General features: G+C 44.0%; 1 protein-coding gene across 1 annotated transcript in view; it reads left to right on the top strand.

Moving 5' to 3' along the window:
* The window catches only part of Rell1 (RELT like 1), a 59,690-nt gene extending 45,226 nt beyond the window's left edge, over positions 1-14,464 (top strand). The window contains exons 6-7 of the mRNA XM_032916378.1: positions 16-154; positions 12,388-14,464. Of these exons, the coding sequence (XP_032772269.1) occupies positions 16-151 (136 nt within the window). The 3' untranslated portion in view covers positions 152-154; positions 12,388-14,464. The remainder of the gene's footprint in view (positions 1-15; positions 155-12,387) is intronic.
* The last annotated feature ends 8,784 nt before the right edge of the window (positions 14,465-23,248 follow it).

The raw sequence follows: 23,248 nt of genomic DNA, 5'->3' as shown, positions 1-23,248 counted from the left end.
CTTTTCTGTCCTTAGGTTCAGAGTCACAAAAGTAGAGCACAAGTCAAACCAGAAGGAGCGCAGAAGCTTGATGTCTGTCAGTGGGGTTGAGAGTGTCAACGGGGATGTGCCGGTGACACCTGTGAGGACGGAGCGGAGCGACACGGAGTAGATGGTAAGCTGCGGTTTAGGGACACTGGGGCTGGAGTGTGGCAGGATGGTTTGCACAGCCCTCTGGAGGATGTTGGCCACACAGAAAATAAGAGGGCTTCCCTGAAACTGTTGGGATTGCGGGGCACTGAGTGCTCAGGATTTCGTGAATACTTGTCTGCCCAGAGCCCCTTGTAAAGAGGGTTGGAGCATTACAGAGTGGCGGAGACTGGGACAGGAATCGGCCTTCTGGGAGAAGCATTACTTCAAGTCCCTAGAGTCACTCCACCAGCTTTGTACTCAAAAAAGGATAAAATCTAGAACTTTAGGATATACGACAAATAAAGGTTTAAAGGTTGGAAGCTTATTACATTCTTTAACTAACAGGAAGGAAAAAGAAACAAAAGCCAAGTAGGAATGGTAGTTTAGGACTGTCTCAGCACTTGGGAGGCTGAGGCAGGAGGATTATGACTTTGAGACTGGCCAGTGTCAAACAAAAGAAAACAACAGAAGATGCTGTCTGGCAAAGGATAGTCATTCTTACCTTAAGTAAACTGTGTTTGAAAAATACTGGGACAAGCAGGAGGCTGTTTTGAATTGGAAAGCGCTCCCCTTCGGTTACTGTGTAGCCGCAGTTGGATTACTCCGCTGTACTCAGGAGGAGCTTTAGATACCCCAGGAACAATATTGTTCTTTGCACCAGCTGCCCTGGAGCACTCGGAAGACACGGCGACGGCATCTTTGTTTAGACATTTTAAAAGCTTCAGCTCAGCTGCTTTCCTGTAATGACTTCCTGTTGGCTTAGCTTTCCTCCGACTCCTTCTTCTTCCTGGCTTGAGTATTTGTTGTCTTTATGCTTGTTATATGTAAAAGGGCAAGGCCCGGACTTCAGCGTGGTGGGGTTGAAGCATATAAAGAAAGTGAGGTCAGGCGCTTCCTTGACAGTACGGTGGACTGGCCGAGCTGAGCCTAATCCTGGATCTGGCTGCCAGGTGCAGGACTCTGCCACTCTAACACCGTGGCAGCCTTTTATGTCTCGTTGGCACATGGAGACGACACTACCTGCCTTGGGGTGACAATAAGGTTTCTCTGAAATTGCAATGAAGCCCAGGACCTGGCACTTGCTGGACATGTTGGACAGTGCTGCTGGTATCCTGAGGTAATTTGTACTTGGTGGGTGAGGCTGAGTGCAGGGCACGAAGGTCACTGTTCTTGACGCTTCTGTAATAGCTTTCGGGTTCAAAGGGCTGAAGACATTGTGGAAGTCACCTGGAGGAGGTGCGTTCCTTAACTCTAATGGAGGTACTGGCCGCTCTTTAGAGCTAGTTGCAGCAGGCTTATGTTGGGGAAGATCAGGCCCCTTCTAGTTTTAGGAGCTAAATAGAGGACGTTTGGGGATTTTTTTTGTTGTTGTTTTTGTTTGTTTGTTTTTTGAGACAAGAGTTTCTCAACTGTAGTTCATGCTGGCCCAGAACTTACCACATAGCCTGGGCTGGCCTTGAACTTAGGAAAATCCCAGGAGTACTAGGATTGCTGGTGCCAGCTACCTTACTTGGCTTAGGTGATTTCTTTAAAGCAAGGCTAAAAAGTTGTCTTCTAAGCTAAAAAGAACCTAGGAAAGAGGGTGAATGAGTGGATCATCCTGGATGAGGATCTGGTACATGGTGGATAGGTTATGTATCAGTCAGTGGTCACATCACTGGACAGAAGACTCAAGACTTGTACCCACATCTGAGTTGCAAGATAGAATGCTAGGCCTGACCCAGCCAGCCTGCGGTGATCCTTAGGAGGAAGCCTAAGTCCTGGCTGGCGAACATCTCTACTGAGCATTTTAGAACTGCAACGCACTCTGACACCTGCTAGGATTACATAATCGGGTTCTGTTAGAGGCACAGTAGTGTGAGCTCATTTGGGAATAAATAGTTCTTAACTGTCCATACCTCCTTTTTTATATGAAGGAAAGATATCAATGCAGAGATTCAAGGCAAGCGCCAAGGTAGTATCTGGGTTGAGTTGGCTCCCAGTGGAGGGTAGCCATACTGGTGTGTGCTGTCCTAATCAGTAAGAATTACCTCAAGAGTGGCTTCAAGAAGGAAACATATTTTCTCAGGCTCCAATTTACTATAGTTAGTCTTGAAATAAAAAAAGAATTATTATGGAATTTAACAATTCAAAAGCAGACAGAATAATAGTTAAGTGTCTATAATCTGTGAAATCATTGAGTATCTCACTTGCAGGTGAAGTTCTTCTGCTCAGAGTTTAAAAACTTGTTTGGAATTATGAGGAAATTGGAATTTACAGTGGAACCCAGGGAGCCTGGCTTCAGTTGTCACAGACATCAACCTGGTTCAAGAAAGACAGGTCTTAGGTTGTGTCTATGCTGAATTATATGGAGAATGAACCAAGTTAAAGAAGGAAGTAGTAGTCATTGATCTTTAAAATACTACATATCCGTTAAGGTTTTCTTATGTTTCTGAAGAAAATTTGCTTGGGACAGTTGATTTGACTTGACTTTCACCCAAGAGAACCTGTAAGTTTTCATCTGGGCTGAAGTCTCTGGCCCAGGACTGAATCATAAGATCTGTAGTAAGTCGTAGCAGCAGCTGGGTGGGGTGCACGCCTTTATTCCCTGTCCTCAGGAGACAGGCAGGCAGATCTGTGAGTCAGTGACCAGCCTCTTCTAGACAGTGTGTTCTAACTCAGGAGACAGGCAGGCAGATCTGTGAGTCGGTGACCAGCCTCTTCTAGACAGTGTGTTCTAAGCCTGCTAGGGCTACATAGTTGAGACCCTGTCTTGGAGAGAGGGACATACATACTTTATATTAAGTAAAAGGCTGATCTGTTTTTTATGTAGTTGACGTAAATCTTTGAATTTGCTTTTTTTTCCCTTAAAGGTGTTGCTTTACTGCAGCAATTAATTTATTGTAGATGCTGTTAGTTATTGGGCTATTGGGTTCTTCTCCCTGTTCCCAATCCCTTCCCCCTCATCCCCCCCACCCCCACAACAGAATCTATGCTTGCTGAAGTCAGTTTATTATATCCACAGGCAGCACCTTAGGATTCGTCCATGAGCCACTGAAAATCTTTTTAGAAGTCCTCTGTCTGTCTGCGTATGTTCACCTGCCTTCTCGTGCCACCGTCCCCAAAATGATGCAGTACCATAAGTATTTGCATAGCATTTGCTTGCATTTGGCATTATAAGTAATCTAGACGTGATTTAGAATTTACAGGTGGAAATGTGCACGTGATGTGCAAATATTCAGCCTTCTGATACAGAGGACTGGACACTCTCAGGTCTTGCTGTGCACAGAGGTCCTTAGCTGACCCTTAGAGCTGCTGAGGGACCATCAGGTGTTCCAAATAGAACACATCAGATGGAGCAGGGTTGTTCTTTCTCTCTCTCCTTCCCTCTTCTAAAAACAAAATGCGTTTGTCCTCTCCCGCCCTGGCTCTCCCTCCCTGCCCCAGTGGTTTGAACTCCTTTTGTAGCTCATTCTGACTTACATTCTGCCTGGTTTATTTTGGCCGTGCCATCAAAATGGTTTCCTTTCCCCCAACCCCCAGAAAGTGTGTTTTGATTTTCCTCTTAGAAGAATTAGCTTTTGTTCTTCAAAGTTAAATAAATGGAATTGCTTTCAGTCTCCAGATACCACAGCCTTGTCTTCCTTGTCGCTGGTCTCTGGCTTTCTGTAGAAACGATGCAGCGCCAGTTCTCTACGCGTGTCTCTGGGCTGTGTTCTCCCTTTCCCACTTTCTGATCGCCTCTGATTGAAAATGCTTACTTGGAAAGTAACACCACATCCATACATTTGTAATTTTAACCAGTTTTCAACTTTCATCCCTTTAAAAATTGTACTGAAGTATTTTTGTTGTATTTTGATTTTTTTTTGCTCTTGAGTTGTTGCAGTTTTTTTTATAGATTCTACGTATTATCTACCATATAGTTACATATCTAACATATACATATCTAACATATATATGTATTCATATATATTATATACGGTAGAGTCCAGCTTCACTGTATGTCTGTCTGTGTGTCTGTCCTTTCTTCATTCCCTTGCCAGCCTTAGGCAGGGTTCTGAGACCCAAGCTGTGGGGGACATGACACTTTTATTTCAATATATATGTAATATTTTCCCTCACTCTGTGAGCTGTGCCTTCACCCCTGTCCCGTGGTTGTATGGAAGTGTCATTGTTATGGAAGCTCACTTGTCTGCTCTTGCTTTTTTGGGTGTGATTCTTGGGGTCTCCACCTTGACTGTGTTATGAAATTTTACCTGTATATTTTTTCTAGTAGTTTTACAGTTAGAATTTTAAAATGAAAACAAGTCAATTATTAGGAATTTCTATTTTAATTTGTATTAAGTTTTGTTCTCTGTGTATAATACATTCTGATTGCTCTCACCCCACTCTCTTTCCCCTTTCTTCACATAGAGACTTCTTTTTATTCTAAATTTTCTTACTGAGAATACTCTATTTTCGTTATTTACTTTTGGTGATTAAAAGCTTGATTTTAAACTGTATCCATTTACTTTAAATTGCATCGCTTAACTACTGATGACTGTAAGCAAACTGCTTAACCCCAACCCCTCCCCTTCTGTTCTGTTCCCCCCTCCCCTTCCTTCCCCTCCCTTTCCATCTTCTTCTCCTCCCCTCCCTCCCCTCTTCTCTCTTTCCCCCCTCCTCTCCCCTCCCCTCCTCTCCTCTCTTTCCCCCAGAGTTCTGCTGTGTACCTTTACTGGCCTGGTATCTACTATGAAGTCTAAGCTGTATTTGAATTCCCAGTGATCCTCCTGCCTCAGCCTTCCAAGAACTGGGATTTCTAGTATGCATCACCACACTTACACAACTGTGTCACTCTCATAGCCCAGGTTAGGCTTGAGCTATTGCTGTGTATCTAAGGCTGGTCTTCTTAGTTTAAATCTGCTGCCTCTGTGTCCAGGGTGCTGAGATTACAGGCATCCCTAATCTCTTATGAGATGAATGGTTGGTAGCTTAGCTGACGGGAATATGTGTAATGTTTTAAAAGTTTTATTTATTTTATGCAGACACACCAGAAGAGGGCATCAGATCCCATTACAGATGGTTGTGAGCCACCATGTGGTTGCTGGGATTTGAACTTAGGACCTCTGGAAGACCAGTCAGTGCTCTTAACCATTGAGCCTTCAGTCCTGTATGTGTAGTTTTTTTTTTTTTTTTTTTTTTTTTTGGTTCTTTTTTTTTTGGAGCTGGGGTCCGAACCCAGGGCCTTGCGCTTCCTAGGAAAGCGCTCTACCACTGAGCTAAATCCCCAACCCCGTATGTGTAGTTCTTAAAGCAGTCCTTGGCACAGTTAGTATTACTAACTGTTCACTGCCGTCAAAATTAGTCCCGCTGTTCAGGGTAGCCTTTGTTAGTTACAAGGCTATTTCTTGAGTGCTGGGAATCAACTCTTTGTTTTATTTTTTTTTTAATTTAACTTTTTAATCTTTGTGAATTTCACATCATGCACCCCAATTCCACTCACCTCCTGATCCCTTCCTTTGCCCTTGCAACTTCTTCCTCAAGAAAAATAAAATAAAACCAACCAAAAATATCTCATTGTGGAAACATTTGCAAGAAAAGAAGTGTGGATAAGAGAGTATATTTTGGGACACACTGTGGCACATGATAGCTTCTCTTCTCCTTAAGAATGAGACTGCTTTGGACTCTCAGGACACCCCAATATAATCCTTGACAAATCCCTCAGGAATTGGAGCCATTTTTGTCTGTGTTGAGGACTTAGAAATCACTGTGCCTTGTGGGAAATCAAAACCAAGAAGGAAGGCTGGGATGGGAAAGCTTTGCTGATTCAAGCTCTTTTGACTACAAAGCTCTGGGGTGTGCAGTACAGCCTGTGTGCTTTGGGATGCGAGTCTGCTCTCCTGAGTGTGCTTAGCCAATCATAAGCCTGCATTCTTGACCTTCAGATGACCTCTCAGTGAGGGAGGCCTGCTCCTCCTTCCTTCCCTTCAGCTTGGTTGGCAAGTATCTAATAGAATACTTGGGTCTTCTCCTGTACTTGCCCTGCCCTTACATTCTTGGCATTGCTTCCTTTTCCTCCTCTCCTCTCCTCCCTCTCTCCTTCCCTCCCTCTCCCTCTTCCTTCTTTCTTCTTAAGTTTCAGGGCAAATGGGAGAGTCTTAATTTGATGGACTGGCTTCAGGCCTTATAGGGGCATTGGATAAACATTATAAAAGGAAAGTGCAGGACTGGAGAGATGGCTCAACGGTTAAGAACACTGTTCTTTCAGAGGTCCTGAGTTCAATTCCCAACAACCATATGGTGGCTCACAACCATTTGTAATGAGATCTGATGCCCTCTTCTGGTGTCTGAAGACAGCTACAGTGTACTTATACATAATCTTTTTTAAAAAGTAAAATAAAAGGAAAGTGCTTGGGAAAGGTCACTTTTTTGGTTTCAAGGGTAAAGCTGTGCCTTGTCTGTCATGCCATGTCTGGCATGCTGGATGTGGGAGGTCCAGCCATGATCTTTCGAGGGGAGAGGGAGGCAGTGCCTGTCTTGATCCCACTGTGTGGAGAATACTCAGGCTTTGTTTTTGCATTTTTGATTTTTAAGAGCAGCTCAGGTTTCAAGTGTTCACAACACAGTACAGAATCTGCAAACTCAGCAGAACTGGAGGGGTGGCTCGGTGGGTAAAGGTGTATGCTGATAGCCCGAGTTTGATTTCCACAGGACCCCACATGGTGGAAGAGAGAACTGATGGCTACAAGTTAGCCTCTGACCTCCTCAAGTTCAAACTATCACATATGCACCCTCAAGCCTGCTCTCAAGTGTAATAAAAAGAAACAACAAACAAACAAAAAAATGAATGAAAGAAACAATTAAGGAAACAGGACAAAAAAGAAAAAAAAAACCAAAACCACAACAAACAAACAAACCAAAACAAAACACCAAACAAACAAACAAAAACAAACACCAAAACAAAATAAAAAACAAGCTCAGAAATCTGAAACATATGGTCCCAACAACTACTTCAGATAAGAAACACTTTGCCTGTATTATATATTATAGGTGAGCTCTATTTAAATGGTAGTAAAAGAGCTAATGTTTCACACACACACACACACACACACACACACACACACACACACACACACATACACACACACACACACACACGCACACGCACGACGCACACACAGAGTTTCCTTAAGGCTCAGAGAGGCTAGGTTGATAGAACCTCATCCCATCCTTAGGTAGATGCTGACTGCAGCCAATCAGCTGCCCTCCAGCTCCTAAGGCACATGGCAGCCATAGCTAAGCTGCCAGAAGAATGATGCTATCCAGTCCTGTTATTCTGCATTAGCTCAGTGGAGACTGAAGCCAGAGGTGAGCTAAGACTATTTGGTCCTCATTTCTCCATGGCCAGAGCCACACTAAGTGTCAGCGGCAGACATTCCTCCTGAGTCTCCTTTCCCAAGGGCTGGAGAATTTAGTGTCCAGTTCTCAGCACTCGAGTAACCCAGTGTTGCTGAGAATGTGCTTGCTAGCGGTGCATGACACATTTCAGGGGTCGCCTGCAAACCCCCAGAGCAAGCAAAGCATCAGAAACTCTGGCTCCGTTAAGGCTTGATTTCTCTGGACATTGTTCAGAAAAGAAGTGAATAGAGTTTGCAAGACTATTCACTAATGTCTGTTAGGTTTTTGTTTGTCTCTTATGTATTTTGATTTTGAGTAAAAGCATCTATAAGGGCTTTAAACCCCCTTCCTCTCCCCGCCCCCCACCCCCAGGATCCATACATAAATACTTGCTCATGATTGGTATTTAAAAGCTAAGGTTTTAATTATTTAAACCCCTCATCAAAATATGAGAGCTGTGTGTTATTGAAAATAGTGATCAATAAATATGAAAAATGCCCAATTTAGACTAGTCATGGTGGTGCACGGCAGCACACAGGATGACAGACACAGGAGGCAGACACAGATGCAGATGACATCTTTGATTTCAAGGCCAGCCTGGTTTACATAGTGAGTTCCAGGCCGGCCAAGGCTACACAGTGAAACCCTGTTTGTGTGTTTGTATATGTGTTGGGTTGGGTGGGAGGCGGGATCGAGAGCAGAGTCAGACAGAGAGACAGAGTGAGAGAGACAGACAGAAGGGAGGGGCACCCAACTTTGTTAATAATGAAGTTTAAAGGGCTTCAGTTTTGTCTTTTAACAATGTGACCCTGACAGTGTAAGCTCACATCCAAAAGGAGCCTTCTGAGATTAAAGAGGACACTGTAGGTACATAACTAACATGGGTGAGCATAGCAGATGAGACCTAGACAAGAGGTTGGGTTTTTGTATGGACTTTTTGTTTATTTTGTGGTTTTTTTTTTTTAAGATTCTTACTCTATGGCCCAGATTGGCCTTGAACTTGTAAGCAATCCTCCTGCCTCTGAGTCCCTAATACTGGGATTATCAGCATGTGTCACCATGTGTGGGTACAAGCCAGTTTACATGGCCACTGGTTCAGAGGTAGAGGGAGATAAAGGCTGTCACAGAGATCTTTGTGGTGATACTCTAAAAATGGCGGACACTTAAAGGCGGACTCTGACCCAAGAGTCTCAGTTACAGATAACTCGAGGGAGTATAGAAACAGTATTGGAACCTGTTCCTTTTAGCTTCCTTAATGTCAGCCACTGGAGAGAAGGTTAAACTTCAGTGGGGATTTAATGACTGAGCTCCACCGTATTCTTTGACAATGGTATTGTGCTGTCTTTAAAGTTAAGATAATTATATATAAGTTACAGATTTCAGAGAAGCACTGGTGACCTTTTCTTTTGCTTCTGATGAATCTTTAATGACTTAAGTTCATTTTTCCAGCCCGGTCTTGTTTTATGAGGGAAGTAGTTATATTTGGAATTCTGTGCACCAAAGTCTTGCTTAATCTCTCCTAGTTTGGGTATCCATTTGTCTAAGCCTGTATCACATTTCTCCCACAGAGAGAGGCAGCTTCTAAAGTGCAGGGGTTGTTTCTGCAGATGGACACTTGGAGAGAGAGGAGGGCTAACACTGGTGTGAAGTGGTGAAGAAGAACTGATTCAGAGTGGGTTTATTGTTAAGAAGGATACAGTCTCTTTCCCATAAAATAAGGGATCAATTTAGTGTTGTTAAAACATAGCAAATGCACCCTTGGGGACTCCCAGAGACTGAACCACCAACCAAAGAGCAAGTGTGGGCTGGACCTAGGCCCCATACTAAGTAGTAAATGTGTGCAGTCGCCTAACAACTGGAGCGGAGGCTGTCCCTGTCTCTGTCGAGAGGGAGGATGTGCCTAGTCCTGCAGTGGCTTGATGGGCCAGGGTGGGTTTGATACCCAGGGCGACTTCCCCTTTCTCAGGATGGGGCTGGGGGAGTGGTTTTCTCAGAGGAGATGTAAGCTTTGGTCGGGATGTAAACTGAAGAAATAAATCAATGGGAAAAAAAATCATACCAAATGCACTCCACACTTTTTAGGTACCTCATTTCACCTACAGAAAGTAGGCCACAGTTGGACATCTGCACATTAACTTTTTGACATTGTGTGGTCAAATGCACTCCACACTTTTTAGGTACCTCATTTCACCTACAGAAAGTAGGCCACAGTTGGACATCTGCACATTAACTTTTTGACATTGTGTGGTGTTGTTTACCAAACTTGTAATTGAGAATAGCGCAACTGAATTACCCAAAACAAGACAAAACACACTACCTTGTTGTTTAAGGAGGTTTATGATTTGGTGATGGACCATCCATAGTTGTCCTTGGGTGCAGGTTCTGAGCCATAGTGAGTGTGTGGTCCCCTCTCTAAATTAACACTATGATGAGACAGTGTTTACCCACAAAGTCATGGCTGCCTTGCAGTTAGCAAAGACCAGATGGGAGGGGCTTCTGTATGGGTGTCTTCTCTTTGCTGTATAGTCCTGAGGTCTGGGTGTCTTCTCTTTGCTGTATAGTCCTGAGTCTGGGTGTCTTCTCTTTGCTGTATAGTCCTGAGGTCTGGGTGTCTTCTCTTTGCTGTATAGTCCTGAGGTCTGGGTGTCTTCTCTTTGCTGTATAGTCCTGAGGTCTGGGTGTCTTCTCTTTGCTGTATAGTCCTGAGGTCTGGGTGTCTTCTCTTTGCTGTATAGTCCTGAGGTCTGGGTGTCTTCTCTTTGCTGTATAGTCCTGAGGTCTCGGAGCAGCAGTTTGGATTCTCCACATCCTTGAGCAGAGGTAACAGTGTACAGAGCGGTTTTTAAAACCAGCTTTAGAGCTGGCTGTTTAGAGCCCAGGACTGGTGGACAGCCTGATGCTCATCTTCCTGCTGGAGGCTTTTGGCTGCTGGGTATCTTAATAAACACTGAGTATCAGTGTAGGGCAAAGCTCATTATCCTGAGGGATGGCAGAGGACAGCCATTTCAGCAGCAAGGACTCAAGAGCTGGGTTTGATTCTAGGCCTCTGATCTTATCCTTTTGTCTGCCCAACCTGGATCTTTAGTTCCCACCCCTGGAGGTTAGTGTATAAATCTGCTGTATGATCTTTTTTCTTTTCTTTCTTTCCTTCCTTTTTTTTTTTTTTTGTTTGTTTTTTGTTTGTTCTGAGACAAGGTCTCTGTGGCCCCAGTTGACCTTGAATGTGGCAGTCCTCCTGCCTCAGCTTCTTGACTCCTGGAATTACAAGCGGGCCCTCTCACTCTGATGGAATGTTGCATTCCAGGCCTGACCTCATTGTCTGGACTTTGTTAACACTTTTCGGACACAAAAAGTCACTTAAAGAGTAGCCATAAAACACCCCCAATGCATACTTTCTGAATAATGTCCTAAAACTCTTAACATAGTTTTTAACTCCTTTTTTTGGGGGGGGGCGGTTACATTTCTCTGCCAGGCCTCCTTATAGCCTTTTTTGTGCTAGAATGTTAACTGTTTACCGAGTCCCTCCTGAAAGCAACCTCGGACTGGACAGTGGCTTTCCCCGCTTACAAACCCACATGTCAGCTCCACAGAGACACCATTTGTTTCCTTAGAACTAAAAGCTTGATTTTTGCTGTTTTAGGGGACAGTGTTTCATTTCCATTTGGCTCCTGATCCAGTTCATCCTCTTTGGACCACTCTCCTCAGTGGTGAAGAATACTGGCTGCTCTTGGAGAGGAGCTGGGTTCAGTTCTCAGTGCAGTTCCTGTTCATCCTTAACTTCAGTTCCAGGGTCCATGGGAACCAGCTATGCATTGTGTGCACGAACATATATTTAGGCAAGCATTCATACGTATAAAATGTAAATATCTTTAAAATAGTGGGTAATGTTAGAGTGCATATCTCAAAGGGTAAATTTTTGTTCCCCCTCCCTTCTTCTCTCCCCATCCATATATGGTACTTACCAGGGATTGAACCCAGGACCTTGCACACACTAGGGAAACCCTCTCCCTAGCTTCACCCACCCCTAGCTTCACCCCCCCCCCTTTTTTAACCTTTCATTGGGTCCCATTAAGCTTCCCAGTTTGGTCTTGAACTCTCTGTGCAGCCCACACTAGCCTCCAGCTAGGATTATGTCTGTCCCCAGATGAGGCTTGTAAATACTGTGTTCTTAAACTAGACGTGGCAGCTAACGTGTGTCAATCTTCGTATTTCTTCAAGTTCTTCTCTCTTGCATGCATGTTTAAGTAATAAGTGGAGTCTTTAGAATTTCAGTCCTGCCCTTGGCTATCTCAGTCTTCAGGAACATAACAGGGTCTAAAGGTGAATGACAGGAGATATTTGGGACACAGAAAGCTATTTTATGGCTGAGTTATCACTCTGCAGCGTGTGACGAGACAGCACAGAAGCAGGGGTTAAGATCCTCTTTCCCTGGAGACGCCAACCAGGGGTTGCAGGCAGAGTGCGTTTCTGCTACTGTGGGAGCTCCTGTGAAAAGCTGCACCCCTTTAATAAATACAATTCCTGATGTTGCGTGACCCCCCCCCAACCGTAAAACTATAGTGCTGCTGCTTTATAGCTGTAATTTTGATACTATTATGATTCATAATGTATACATCTATGTTTCCCAAAGGTGTTTTTGGGGTTGCGACCTAGATGTTGAGAGCCGCTGCTCTAGTGTTTTTTGGTGACAAGATCCTTTGCTTCTTCGGTGGTACTTGAATGTTCTTAGATTAGATTCTAAAAGGCTGGTGTGATGGGGGAGGGATGAGTTGGTGTGCAAGCTTGGGTGAGGAGGGGTCTCGATCAGCATGCGGTAGGCTTCCCCCTGTCATAGCTTTATTCTGTTTTCTCTTGCAGCAGCTGCTTTCTTGAAGAGATCTAAGAGACTCCGAACTTGTGTGATATGAAGTCGCCTAGGGAATGTTTTTATATATTTTATACAGTTTCTATCATGAAGTCAATGGGCGTGCGGATCAAACCCAAAAGGGAATAAATATTTTTGCTATACTGGACACAGAATTCAGTTTGCTTTGAAAGAAGTTTTGGGCTTAAAAGGTGCGATGAGAATTTTAGTTCAATTTCCGAGAAGGAAATAGCTCACTCTCTTGCACTTGTGGACTGTCCCTGGCCATCACGGTTCCTGGTTGCACATTCCTGGCTGTTCCCTGCACAGTTGGTTAGGAACAGTGGAACATTTACAGCCTGAGCTTGTGTTGGTATGCTCACATCTGTTACCGAACCCCAGACTCCATTTTAATGTTGGTGATAAGATCTTCATGCGCACAGTAGGGCTGTCTCAGAAGACTCTTGCCTGCAAAGGGTCCTTGGAAACATCTTGTGCTCAGAAGTTGATCCCCCCCAGGACGTCGTGGGATCAGGTGTAACCACAGTCCCCCTGCATTTCAGATTCCTGGACCAAGGATTCAGCACTGACACCTTCTTCCTTCCATCAACCCTCTCCTGTCCTTCTCCGGTCTCTTAGGAGATGCAGAGACTGTTACTGCTTTTACTGAACTTCATCTACACAGTCGGCTCTTAGTCTAATTGAGTAAAAGGGAAAATAGTTTAAAGGCACTCTAAAAAACTGTTTTGACAACCAAAGGCCAGAACAAAAACACTCCTGTCTTATGCAAACAAGCCCTTGCTGAGACCTCTGCTTGTTTAACTCGGGATCCTGCTGTCCATCTTCTAAGTGATGCTTAGCACTGGCTTCCGAAGTGCAAGGCTCCATGGGCTACAGAGTTCAGGGATAGCCTGGGTGACTGAGCCAGACCCTGTCTCACAACCAAAAAGTAAAAAGATGGGTGGGCTATCTCAGTGGTAGAGCACTCTCGTCATGCTTAGAGGCTTCTTGCCCAGTAGGGCTAAAATGCCTGAAAGTGTATAGGTCTGGGATGGGAGTGAGGCAAGCTGTATGCCCTACTTCCATTGGTGTGATGCATTGAGTACTGGGTGTGGTTTTGGTTTTTTTTCTTTTCTTTTTTTTTTTTTTTTTAAAAATTTGCTCTACAAAAATAAAATAGGAAAAAAAAGGATTTTAAAAAATATACCCCAGGGTATTTTTCTGTTTAAGAAAAAAAAAATTACTTGATTCTGTTTCTGGACACAAACTAACTTGTTTTTCCCTTAACACTTTATGTGAGTGGCAGACGCTGATGTGAACCCACACTGGCAGCTAAGTGACTGGTGTGTGTGTTGTGTCTACAGAGCAGGGAAGCCAGTGTGGATGCCCGCTCCACTGTGGTCTAGGAAGTAGAGTGTGTCTTCATGGGGATAATATTTGTGCAGCTAAGCCAATATTTTTACTTAAACAAAAAAACCATACATTTTGCAAAAAAAAAAAAAAAAATAAAAGGGGGGGTGTTGTCCTTTAAATGGTGATGGGCTAATATGTAAGATATCCTCCGGCTTTAATTATTTTTTAATTTTATTCAATGTAGAGCACTTTCTATAGCAATAAAAAACAAAAATAAAGATATTTAAGATTGTATTTATATACCGAGAGTACATTTTAAGTATTTTCTGATACTTGAGCAGTTGCGTGACTGGCTTCCGGAGATGCCAAAAATTAAGCGCTCAGTAGATTCAACACATAAGCTTTGTCCTGGCTTGTAGAGTCTGTTGAGAATTCTGAGTGTTCCCAGCACAGTTGACGTTTAGGGTCCCTCCTCCTTCCTCCTCACTCAGAAGTGCTGAGGATCCTAGGCAAGTTCACTGTTCACAACACTAATAATGGGTCGCTTCTTGGTGTAACAAATGAATTGGTTGTCACCTTGATGTAAAAATTTTGTAAAGGAAAATATTTGGTTTCCAGTATTTTTAACTGTCTGGTTTGTACTTTTTATGAATTTTGTACTACCAAAGCAGAATTAAAAATAAAAGCATTAAACCAGTGTGCGTGAATGAGCTGCATCTTACAGGGCTGGTTTCTTAAGTCTTGGCTTGTTGGATCATTGGGCTGGTTTCATTGGATTTCCCCTTTCATAGAACCTCTACCCTACCCCCCAACTGTTTTTCCTTTCTTGGATAATTTTAGACATAGTGAAATATAGTACAGAGTTTATGTGTTTCTCCCTCAGTCTGCCACTTTTAATGTTCAACATCTTACGTCACCATAGGAACATGGTCACTAAGACATCATCATTGGTCCAAGATTGATAAACTAGAACATGGGGATTCCCACTGCCCTGAGTTTTCGAATCTCTGTAGACTGTTCACCAGTCTAGTCTCTTGATCACAACACTATAGTAAGTGTCAGCTCTATGTAGTGTCCTTTGATTGGGGCTGGGGAGCTGTTGCTCATGAACAGACAGGTTTTGTGTTGGTAAGGGTACTACATGGGTGATGTGTGATTTCCAGTCAGTCGTTTGGTTGTCCTGTCCAGCAGGTTTCACTATGCTAAAGTCACTCTTTGTACCTCTGTCACGAAGAGGAAAGACCCTTGGGGATTAGGCCAATAACTTAACCTGTGCTTACATTTTCTTCTGCTGGCTCTACCCCATCCATTGGAGTTGGTGTCCCCAGGACTCCCATCAACAAGTCACCAAGAGCTTGTCGACGAGGGCAAGAGTGAGAAATGGAGTTTTCTCCAGGGTTTGGTCCATCCTATGCTCCAAGGAAGGTGTTGGTTAGAAAGGTCTCAGCATCCCCTGGTTCGAGGTTCTGCATCACTGAAGATCTGTGTCTTGCGATGCCCTTCTCTGTGTGTCCCTCCCCTCCTTTCAAGGCTATCTGCCCTTCGGCTTAGGGCCCTCTGCAATCCATCGGAAGAACTCATCTTAACTTGGCTACATTTGCCAAGTTCCCAGCTCCAGGTAGGGTCACACGAGTCCTGTCCTAGGTGTTGAATTTTCAGTATTAATGTGGGGTTGGAGGGGCAGGCAGAGCAAGGAAGCACAACTCCATTCCCTAGGGAATGTCACCTGTAATGAAAACCCTCTCAGATTGTCATTTTGCCTTTGATGTAGCTCTCTCTCCTTCCCCCAGGTTCTTCTTTTCATGTTCCTTGCCCCAGTGTTGTAGCAAATATTTAATCTCAATCTGGGGCTTCTACCCTGACTTTGACATTTCGTCCCCAGATAAAAGACACAATCGCTATGTTTACAATAAACCTTAAATAGCACCAGAGCTCGGCAGGTATCCACTCTCTGCTATTAAAATCTATTTCCTATTGATAACCCCGAGTTAGTCCTTACTATATTTCATCTCTTATCTCCATGGCCAGTCCTCAGGGCCATGCTTTCTTCACTCCTAACTTCTCTCTCCACCTTTTTCTTCCCTCTTTTTCTTCCAAAGCCACCAGGAACACCAAGTCCCCGCCTATCTCAGTTCTGCCCAGCTATTGCCTGTAGACATCTTTATTTACTAATCAGAAATAACTTGGGTCTATGTGGGGACTGTCTGGGACAACCAGGTCTCTCCCCAACACACACTTAAGCATTACAACACATAGCAACAGACCGCACCTCAACACCCCAGTCTCAGGACCAACTACTTCTCTAAGGGGTCCTAAGTAATTTTACTGGAGAATGGTATTTTTGGAATGAGGACACAGGCTGTGCTCATTGATATTGGGCGTGGCAGCCTCTGCCCTCTGTATAGTAACCCATATCTAAGTGCACATGTTTTGTGTTTCTGTGTGTTGAGTCCAAGCCCATATGATACCTCTGGCTCCGTACTTGCTCCATGGCATTCATTTTAACCTTATGTTATTTTCAACGTGAAGGAAATGCCACTCATTATATAATGACTTTTTGTTCCATGCAGGCATACATACACTTGGAAACTACCCCAGGAGAGCTGCCTGTACTAACAGAACATGTACTACACTCAGCTCTTTTTGCTTCTGGGCTCCGGGTGTCTACAAAACTGGTTACTTGGGTCACACTTTGGAGTGTGTGCAGATATTAGTGCCACATAAGTCGAAGAAATGGAAAAGCTGACATAAGTTTTACCCCATGAAAAGTAGAAACCTGGAATGTGTGCACTAGGGAAGATCCTGGAAATTCCCTGGATTCCTTACTTCATAGCCAAAAGGGGTTACTTGGGGTGGCATGCTTTGTTTTGACTCAGACTTTCGGGGTATGCATGTGATGCAGATTAGGGGTGCCAGGACCTCATTTAGCTTTCATGTTTGTCAGTGTTGGGAATGTGGCAAACCATGGCCAGTCTGGCTGCCTTGGTCTCTGGTTTCAGGGGTGGAGAACTGTTCATGGTTTTGCACACTGCTGCATTTCCTTCTCAAGTCTGTCTTGCTGGCCATCCTTGTGCTATCCAAAACCTACAATAAATAAACGAAAAGAGTTGGGAGGCTTACACTTCAGATTCTCACAACTTGGAGCCAAGCAAATGTTTGCCTCTGAGCAGCCACCATATACTGAGATAGCACTTTGTCTCCCTCTTCTGGTTGGATTAGAAACTGCAGGGGATGGTCAGGCCATTTGTTGATGCAGTAATACTTGTCAGGCATTGGTGTACAGAGGCCCCATGATGTGTTGGCAGAATGAATAAATCTTTAAAAACTAAAGGATATCACTAGCTAGTTAATGTGAGTAAAAGAATAAGTTTGGGTGTTTTTTCCTGATCTCCCCTGACCCCATCCCGTCGGTCTATCTTGTTTTTCCCATCAAATACTTCCTTACTGTATGAGTCACCTGTCCTGGTGAACTCAGGTGAAGGCAGGAATGACTGTTGAACTGTGGAGGAAACCGCAGGCCCTAAATGCTGTCATAGAAAGGGTGTGACTAAGCAGTTGGGACTCAGAGATAGCGTGACCTCCCATACAGAGTTGAGCCTTAGCTCTGTCATTTGTGTTGTATGTTGGGAGCCAGGCTCTTGGCTTCTTTGAGGTTTAGCATTTTCCTGAGCCACTGTTCGAGCTTTACTTGTTTGTTTACTTTTGTATGTGAATGTGTGGTGTGGTGTGTGTGTGTGTATGAGAGAGAGAGAGAGAGAGAGAGAGAGAGAGAGAGAGAGAGACAGAGAGAGACAGAGAGAGACAGAGAGAGAGAGAGAGAACTGTGTGCTGTACATTCTCATGTATGGGCCCATGCATGTGTATGCCTGTGTTAATACTGAGAGTCTTAAATTTCTCCTTACTTTATTGGGGTCTCTTACTAAACCAGACATCACTGATTTCATTAGCCTAGCTATCCAGCTTCCTGTAGGGATCCCCCTGTGTGTTTTTAAGGAGTAGAAAATGCATGCAAAAACATGATGCCCGTCATAGTTGCCCATAAATTCCCAGAGGGCACCGCCATTTTAGTGGCTACTGGTGCCACTATTTTGTATGGCTATAAATAAAATAACCTAGGATTGAATAGTTTAGAAGGATAAAAGGCTTAATTGGTCCCAAATGTGGGAGGTTAAGCTTAGCATCCACATTTAATGAAGCCCTTAATGGTCCCTGTGCACCATCACTGTAGTGGGAGGGTTTGTGAGACGAGCAGAGGAAGATCGGAGAAGAGGAAAAACTCCAGGGTGACCAGCTATCAGGGTAGCCAATGCAATCCCACAAGACACAATTCACTCCTTAATTCTGTCTCCAGATCTGATACTGTTACTTGAGAAATAAACAGGGTGTTCATGAGGGTGGAGCCTCCATAACCTGATGATCTCTTAAGGTCTCACCAGCCCTCAACCTGGTTACATGTCAATTAAGGAACAGTAAAAGATTCATCTTAACAAGCTACTCACTTCAGGGGCAATGTGACCTAAAAGTATAAGTGGGCGTGAGCCTCTGTGTGGGATAAATGTTCAAGAGAGCCTCTGGGTTGTATTTTTAATGTTGGGTGGTAACTGATGATGTGGGTGGGAAAGGGTTTGTCACTTTAGAGATGAATGTTGTCAGAAGTGGTTCGGAGCGCTTTCGTGTGTAGCAGCTAAGATTTAGTTACTAAGAAGATGTTGAATGTGACGTGTGAAAGTGAGCCAGTCACCTTAGCCAAGTGACCAGAAGACAGCTAATAGTGATGATTTACCAGGAGCTGGGCAGGCGAGAAGCACTTTGTGCCTCAGTGTGGTCTCGTGATACATGGGGAAGCCTGGCTATTGCCTCCGCTTTACACAGGATGTGACTGGAGAGATGGATCTCAGTCTGCACCAGCAGGATTTGCTCACAGACACAACGGATGGAGAGGATTGCAGTCAATAGTTCAATCAATAGCCATCTATCCCAGCAAATGATTTTGAAGTAGTCTGTATATAGTTATTTCATCTTGCTACAAATAAGTCATAAATAAATAATTGATAGTTTAAATATGACATCCATTTTTGCTAGATTGTCACCTGGCTTATGGCTGATGTCATGAAAATCTTTATGAGTCTGGGACTCATGGATTTGCAAATTCATAGTTTAAACCTTTGGTTGCTCTTCAGTCATCAACGTTTTAGGCAGGGAGAGCATCTCAACTGGCCCCAGACCATACACCAACTCTCATGAACTTAAGAAATCCTCCTTGCATATATGTCTGAGGACTACGTTTATCCTTTTCTTTAGCTTTAGGAATATTATATTCTGATTATAACCTGGAGATCAAATGTATTTTTCTGGAGTTTTCTCTTTCCTCATCATCGCTCTTTTTTTTGAGAAAGAATGTCATCTAAGCTCAGGCTGGCCCTAAACTAGCTATGTTGTTGGGGATGACCTTGAATTTTGAAATATTTATTTTTAAATTATTTGCATGTGTATGCATCTGCATGCGATTATGTGCGTGTGAGTGCTTTCTCCTTTGGAGGCATCAGATCCCTTGGACCAGAACTTAGAGCTGTGAGCTGCGCTGTGTGTGCTGAGACCTGTGGAGGACCAGTGCACATTTTAACTACTAAGCCACCTCAGACCTGAGCTTGAAGTTTGGATCTTTCCTGCCTCAGCCTCCTGAGTGCTGGGATAACAAGTGCATACTGCATGGTTTTGTTTGATGCTTGGACTGGGACCTAGGGCTTTGCACGTGCAAGATAAGCACTTGACCAACCAAGCGACATCCCCACACTTTTCTTTTTCCCTGCCTCTTGTCCATCTGTCCTTCCATCCTTGCTTGCTTCCTTGCATTTGAGAAACAAATTGTTAATTATATAACCCAGGCTGGACTTGAACTCACAACCTTCCTGCCTCATTCTCTTGAGAGCTGGGATTTTGGATCTGTACAATCGTGCCCAGCTGTTAAGTTGTTATTTTATAATAATATACTCCTCATACCGTTTTGCTTTCAAAGAATCAGGAAACTCCTTTCTTTGTTTTGTTTTAGGTTTATGTTTATGTATGTGTCTATGCATCTGCCATGTATATGTGTCTGTGTGTCTGTCATGTATGTGTGCATGTGCCTGGGAAAGCTGGAAACCAGAAGATGGAGACAGACCCTCTGGAGCTGGAGTTACATTGGTAATCAGTGGCCCAATGTGGGTCCTGGGCTGTGGGTGCTAGGCTGTGGGACTGGGATGTGGGTGCTCTTCCTCTGGCAGAGTTGCAAGCACAAAACAGCAGGGTTCTAACTAAGCACTCTAATTAGCAGTCTGGAATGTGCAGTTTTGATAAGGGAAATAAGTGAAATTCTTTACCTGTTTTCTGGCCTTTAGACTACATTTCGATCTAGTTTCATATTAACTATTTCCAAATGCCTGAAAGTGGCTCCCCAGCAGGCCCAGTGAAGGAACAGTGGCAGGTGGCTGGCATGGGATATGCATTTTCTAGTGTGTGTTGAAGCCACAAGTCAGGCGCGCGCGCGCGCACACACACACACACACACACACACACACACACACACACACACACACACAAATGCTGCATATTCTGTCAATATTAACCCAGTTTTATTTATTTACAGAATGCTTTTAGAAATTCAAATTCATTTGCTCTTCTAAACCAGTGGTTTCCGACGTAGATTTCATAGGCCCCACTGGTATGGGGAGGAAACAGTCACTCTGATATTTTAATTATTGCTTCCTCTTCCTATTGCTGTATGAAGTAGAAACCACACCAGAACAAGACAGTACATTTATTTATAACATGAGGGTGTGTGGGTGAGTGTGCAGTTCTTGATGATTAGTGTAAGGTCAACAAGGTGGCTACCACTGCCATCACCTCAATGTTGATAGGCAAGGCTAGGGACCCACCCACTCACGGTCCAGGAAGTCTCTAAGGTCTGAGGTTTAGAAATCTGTGTCCTTTCCCTCTCTTTCCTTTTTAAAGGGAGCACAGGGCACACTCCCAGGCCACACTAAAGCTGGAGAGGATCTGTCTTTAAGCTAGAAAATAGGAATGGTCTCTACTTTAGAGATCAGAAAACAGAGGCTCAGAAAAAGGAAGAAATTTAAACCTGTGGTTCATAGCAAGAGACACGGGGGACTCTAGGGGCAATGTGACTAAATCCCATGTGTGTGTGGGCAAAGGCTGTGGCGTCAGGACTTCTGGACACCCGAACACCATGACACAGACAGGAGAGGGTTTTTGGAGTCCCACCCTAGCTGAGGAGATGCAGGCAATTGATGACTGCTGGTACGGCCATTTCTAGGTGAGGGTGTGTGGAGCCACTTTAAGTTGCCCAGTCTCCAGTGGATGTCTCTCCTCCCATGCAAGTGCAGGCAGTGCTAACTGGATTCATGGGTTATTTAAAAAGAAGAAAACGGGGTTGGGGATTTAGCTAGGGGGGAGAGAGCTTGCCAAGAAAGAGGAATGCCCTGGGTTTGGTCCTTAAATAAAAAAAAAAAAAAAAAAAAAGAAAGCAAAAAAAGAAGAAAAGGATGTGATGGTGGGAGGGGGTGGTTGAATATATTTAAGATATATTGCAAACAGGCTGGGGCTAGTGGCACACCACTTTAATCCCAGCACTCAGAAGGCAAAGGCAGGTGGATCTGTGAGTTCAAGGCCAGCTCTGTCCACAGGGTGAGATCATGATACCCAGGGCTATGTAGGGAAACCCTGTCTCAAAAAACACAAAAACAAAAAACAATAAAAAACACATGTATCTATGTATATATGTATATCAAACATGTATGACTTCAAATGAATAAATAAAAATTATTCTTTAAAAAAAAAAGACTTGTGTGAACAGGAGTGGCTATGGTAGAGCCTGCCTCACCTGCTATGGGTACCAACAGTGACTAAGCCAGACAAGTCATGAGTTCTTTGCTCATCCTCCTGTGTTTGGTGCTTCCTTGTGCATATAATGTCACATATTAGAACTGCTGCTGAGTTCCCAGGACTGACAACTTCCTTATGCTGAAAGTACGTACTGATGGGAGAGGCTGGAAGGGAGATGGGAAGATGGCAGGTGGCATCACTCATTCAGTGTGGACACGGTGGGTGCCATGCGAATCACCTACATTCCCTTCGTTGTTTTGAGGACCTGCCTTGCCGGTTACAATGATCTGTAACTATTTGCCCTGGCAACCAAGAAGTGACACTTGATTTCATAGATAGGATCATTCAGTTTCTACCAGTGAAAAGGTAAATGGAAGTCTTAGGTCAAGAAAGCAGTACATTGTAAATAATCAATCAATCAATCAATCAATTGATCGATCTTGGGCTAGTGAGTGGGTTTAGCCAGGAAAGGCTCTTGCTGCCAATCCTGATGATCTAAGTTTCATTCCTGGGCTCCATTTAGTAGGAGAGAACTGATTCCCACAAGCCACCAGTTGTCCTCTGACCTCTATATGCATGTAACACACACACACACACACACACACACACACACACACACACACACACACACACACACACACACCTGTGCATAAAAAATCAAAACACTTAAAACTGAGACTTAACATGGTAAATTCCATGTGCTATAGCTAACTCAGGATCGTAGAGACCTGTGTTGTCTGAGCCTGATCTCCGTTGGTGCTTCACAGTGAGTACACTTACAGAATGTTCGAAGGAGCTCCCTGTCTGCAGTGTCACCTATGTGCGACCACCTCACAGGAGTCGGAATGGGGGTGGGGTGGGGTAAAATGTGAATGGGCTAAGACTGTTTTATAAGAAAGGTTGTAATCTTTGGCTATCTGTCCACCTTCTCATTGCAGCTTTTTTGCAAAAGTGAATCCTTATAGTTAGAGAGTGAGAGAGTGAGTGAGAGAGCAAGAGAGCAAGAGAGCGAGGGAGAGAGAGAGAGAGAAAGCGAGAGAGAGAGCGCTCCAGTGTTGGGGAACTTAGCAGTTATTCCTAATGTGCTTATGCAGTGCAGGTGGGTGCTTCTAGGAAGGAAAGCCTTGTCTGCACCAACCCCTTCTTTCCCCAGGCCCTGTCTAATTTCCTTTTTGTGTTCATTTTGGAGATGTGACAGAAGTTGGGATGGTGGTAGCCGTCAAGACTTCCTTCTCCTGGACCAAAGGCCTAAGAGTGATCCGTACCACATCAGGACTGTCCTTGGACCTCTCCAAACCTGTTAGTTGTTCCATGGGTTTGTGGGTTTGGAAGTTTCAATGTGGCAGAGACTGTAGGCTGCTCGCCTCAGAAATCAATATGTATTCTCTCTTATCTCCATGAATTATATCCCAAGTTGCTTTGGGAGACTCAAGTACGCAGCTTGACTGATGTCTTCTGTTCTCTTTTCTATCCAGCTAGATCTGGCCAAGTGATGAGATGCTAACCAACCTGGTGTAAGTAGAAAGATGTGAGGAGCTGTCCTCACAGATGTGAGGAGCTGTCCAAGGAGCTGTCCTCACAGATGTGAGGAGCTGTCCGAGGAGCTGTCCTTACATACTCCATTACAAGATGGCACCAGCA

The sequence above is a fragment of the Rattus rattus genome, chromosome 11 (assembly GCF_011064425.1).
Source record: "Rattus rattus isolate New Zealand chromosome 11, Rrattus_CSIRO_v1, whole genome shotgun sequence".
NCBI classification, from domain to species: domain Eukaryota; kingdom Metazoa; phylum Chordata; class Mammalia; order Rodentia; family Muridae; genus Rattus; species Rattus rattus.
Note: the sequence above shows the minus strand (reverse complement) of the source record. Positions and strands in the feature narration are given on the sequence as shown.